At 42.2% G+C, this 3,895-nt stretch overlaps 1 protein-coding gene across 1 annotated transcript; it reads right to left on the bottom strand.

Annotated features, from left to right (window-relative positions):
* Nucleotides 1–592: 592 nt before the first annotated feature.
* Nucleotides 593–1,315, bottom strand: LOC123059542 (abscisic stress-ripening protein 1-like). The gene is made up of 2 exons (XM_044482085.1): nt 1,071–1,315; nt 593–968 (listed from the first exon to the last, which is right to left on the bottom strand). The coding sequence occupies exons 1-2, from the start codon at nt 1,200–1,202 to the stop codon at nt 768–770; spliced, it is 333 nt and encodes a 110-aa protein (XP_044338020.1). The 5' UTR covers nt 1,203–1,315; the 3' UTR covers nt 593–767.
* Nucleotides 1,316–3,895: the final 2,580 nt, after the last annotated feature.

Below are 3,895 nucleotides of genomic sequence, written 5' to 3'. Positions count from 1 at the left end.
GGTGTGCAACTCCACCCTCTTTCTCATGAGCATGCAAGATTACTTGAAGTCACCTTCAGATGGATTAATAACCTTGACCTAATTGTCAATTAAGGGAAGAGATAATGTTGATAACGGAATATGGGTGAACCTTCTTCATTTTTTAACGCTAGATTATGTTTTTTTGGTCTATTTGCTTGATTCTAATTATGGGCCAAGGATTAAAGATACGACTAGAGGTGGGGTCAATAGCAGACTACACATTCGAAATTTCTTATTTGATTTAGCGACTGCGGCATTATAAGTTCTCTAAAATGTAAATACAACTAAGATGATTTAACCTATATGAGACAACAGATATTGCAAAAAGACCAACATGTTACAGTAGCAAGCAACACTCAGTCAAATAATAATGCTCGGTAGAAAAATGTAACCACAAGTCAACGAGACAAAGATTTACCACGTGGTTCACGCCCTAGGACGGTGGTGACGTGAACCTAAGAAAGTACTCCATGACATGGACTCATCAAGTAATCTTGTAATGATGCCTTCTACAATAATGGAGATACATGCTATTTCTGAAGTCGCAAAAAAAAAAGATACATGCTATTTCGAAAGAAGACATTTAGATTATTAGAGGAGATGTGCCCAAACATGTACAAGAATGTACCAACATAGTATGCCACAACGACGTCAATGGCCTAGCATGAATCAAAACTAATAAACATACCAAACAGCAATACAGCGAAATGAATGAATATAACCGGCCGTACATATAAGATAACTAGCTAGGGTCTACATGTGCATATGCATCCATGATTGTATCTGTGGTGGTGGGCATGACGAGCGTGCTTCTTGGCCTCTTTCTTCTTGTGGTGCTCGTGGATGGCGAATCCTGCGCTGCCGGCGGCGACAGTGGCGGCGATCTTCTCCTTCATCTTGTGCGACCTCGCATGCTCCGGGTCCTTCCTCGCCTCGTGCTTCTCGTGCTGTATACCGATCGTGAAGTGATTGTTAGTTCTAGTTAAGCATGAGTAATTCACATTACGTAGAAAATAAGTAGTACAACGCATGAGGTGTTTGCTGCGTACCCTAGCGTATGCTCCGGCGGCGACGGCACCGAGCTTGGCCAGCTTCTCCATGTGCTTGTGATGCTTCTCCTCCTTGCGGTACTGCTCGCCGCCGGCCTCGGTCTTGCCGCTGCTGCTGCTGTGGCGGCCCATCACAAATTAGCTTTCCGAGCTAGCAATGGAGTACCTCGGTGTGCGAACTAAACGCGTGCCTTGCCTTGTCTATACATGAGGAATGGAGGATGATGATCTGTGTTTGTGTGTTTGTGATATGTGCTTGACATGAGGGCATGCATGTCTCTTTATATAGGAGGATCTGTGTACGGGCGCAACATGCAGCTCGCACGTACGTGCGCGCCTTCCTCTTACGCGTTCTCAATTTTCAAGCAATTATTGAGCCTTGTTCATATCGATACCGACCGATCGCAGATATATTTCGCTTTCGTAGACTAGATGTGGCTCGATCAATCGCCCTCGCGTTTTCTTCTTCAGATAGAAAACGACACGCACGCCACTGGATTTCCAGTAGAAACGAAAACTACTCGAGGACGACCGAGTTCGTTTGCATTCTAGCTTAACCGCGTCGGCCGGCCGGTCGGTGCAACACGGCTAAGGATTTATTTTTTATTTTTTGTGCCCGGAACGGCTACGGAATTTTCGACACGACTAATTAACTTGTAACTAAGCAATACGTACGTGTCGCTAGCTCATGTGGACGTACGTGCATCTACCTGAAAGTAATTCCTCTCTAAAGAAATACTTCCTCCGGCCCAAAATAAGTGACTCAATTTTGTACTACTCCCTCCTTTTGGCTTTATAAGCTTTAAATCTCAAATCTCATCAACCAAGGCATTTTATTAGTGAAGGAATATATCTCGTACTTTATAAAACTACCCCAATTAAGCTCATGCATTAATTTGGATTAATTGCAGTGCATGCATGCTTAGCCAAAAGATGAGTAGGAACATTACATGCATTGATGTATTCCTCTTTAATTCTTACATGCAAAGATTTAATGCGCATTCGAAACTGAAAAATGAGATGAAAATAAGCCTTCTAAATTGAAAAAACACAAAAGTTGAGCTAAGCCTTATAAACCGGAAAGGAGGAAGTAACTTCTATACAAAGTTGTACTATAGTTAAGATACTTATTTTGGAACGGAGGGAGTATAAGATAGGGGTCTAAGCATTCTTATATTTCTTTACAAATGGAGTAACATTTTTTTTAAACGGATCCGTACCTGACGTATCATCTACGGTATCTATCCATGCAACAAAAAGGAGGCAAAGGGGAACCAACCTGCAGTAGGAAGGTTAGGAGGACGGTATTATCTCTAGCGCACCAGGACTCAAGTTCTAAACTTAACACCAGTGCTCGTATTTTCATGGATTTATTTCACATCCTCCAGCGTTGTGTATTTAGTGAGAGGAGACGTTCTCGTTGATTAAGAAGGCGTTTGTAGCGACTTCGTCAATCGCAAGTTGATGTTTTGGTTCAGTCTCTCGAAGATGCTCATAAGAGTAGGATGAGTGTATGTGCGCATGTATGAGCATTTGCGTTTGTACTATGTCCAAAAGTAGCGGCAAAAGACGGTCATTTTTTCGCATCTATATTTATATCAATATAAAAAGACCCAAAGGGACAGATCCAATTAATCTCGACCATCAAATCATGTCAATCCAATGACCTAGATTGCGCCAATGTCGAGCGCTCAACACGTTTAGTGTGCAGTTAATTTCATGCCAAATATAATGCTAATTACTCCCTCCGTCTGGGTGTGTACGTCACCTTATGAAAATCAGATTTTTCCAAAACGTTTAGGCGCCGTTCATTAATTTTTCATCTCGATTCCCTCTCAGCCTTGTTCGCCAGCCAGCTTTGCCTCCTATACCTCATTATCTTCCAGCGATAACCCATCCTTCCATTTTTTTTCTCAGGCAATGACCAATGCATGCAACACGTCTGTGCGTTGATTAGGCGAGAAATCAATGCGGCTTTGCATGCTAGAAGTACGTGGGCATGCATGGTAGTTAATACGTCATCCTCTTAATTGTTGCGATTAAATGCTATGTTTAGAAGAAGGAAATCAACGTTTTGATTGGAAGAAGGACCAGTCCAAATTTTACTTCTCCTCCAATCAGCTTGTACTTAGGTCATGATGCATCTTCTAATGTGACTTACACACCTAGACGGAGGGAGTACATAATAATATGCAAATAATATTCTATTTAATATCCGCGTGCACTTAATGTACTTTTAAATAGCGTGCATTGCATGTACACATTGACTATTTCAATTAAGTAGCAGTTGTTGTTTTCAATATAAAAAAAACTAGTAATTGCTCCACATGCACATGTGGTAAGCTGCCAAAGTACTCTCCTCGCGAGAAGCCTTTTCTTAGACACCCTTTGACTTTTCTATTGCCAGTAATCTCATGATGGATACCATAAAAAAAGTCACACGATGAGTTAGGGCATCCCAACGCTAACCTTCAAACCGTCCGCATACGTTCGGACTGTGCTGTGTGGATGTATTGTACCATCCAACGCGATTCTGCATCGGTCTACCGACAGGTCCGGTCGTCCGTTTTCCCGCAAATCAGACCAAACATAGGTGGGCTTTGCAAGAGTCCTGACATCTGGATGACCAACAAAAAACCACCATGTATCGTCTCGACTCTGCGTCTGCCCATGATAGCTAGTATTGAGTAGAATGCAATGTGATAATTGCAGAGCTAGCGCTTTGGCGGAACGGAAGGTGCTAATTAGTATTTTAATTAATCAAATTAGGCATTCATTTGGCGAAATGTGCTCATATCATTTGGGGGAAGGTTGCTTCCGCCATG

The sequence above is a fragment of the Triticum aestivum genome, chromosome 3A (assembly GCF_018294505.1).
Source record: "Triticum aestivum cultivar Chinese Spring chromosome 3A, IWGSC CS RefSeq v2.1, whole genome shotgun sequence".
Lineage (NCBI taxonomy): Eukaryota > Viridiplantae > Streptophyta > Magnoliopsida > Poales > Poaceae > Triticum > Triticum aestivum.
Note: the sequence above shows the minus strand (reverse complement) of the source record. Positions and strands in the feature narration are given on the sequence as shown.

Bases quoted from the DNA above. Each gene is read 5' to 3' on its own strand.
- LOC123059542 (XM_044482085.1), bottom strand. From the start codon at position 1,202: ATGGGCCGCCACAGCAGCAGCAGCGGCAAGACCGAGGCCGGCGGCGAG. The intron at 969-1,070 runs GTACGCAGCAAA...ATCGGTATACAG, and splicing joins CCGCCGGAGCATACGCTAGG to CACGAGAAGCACGAGGCGAG.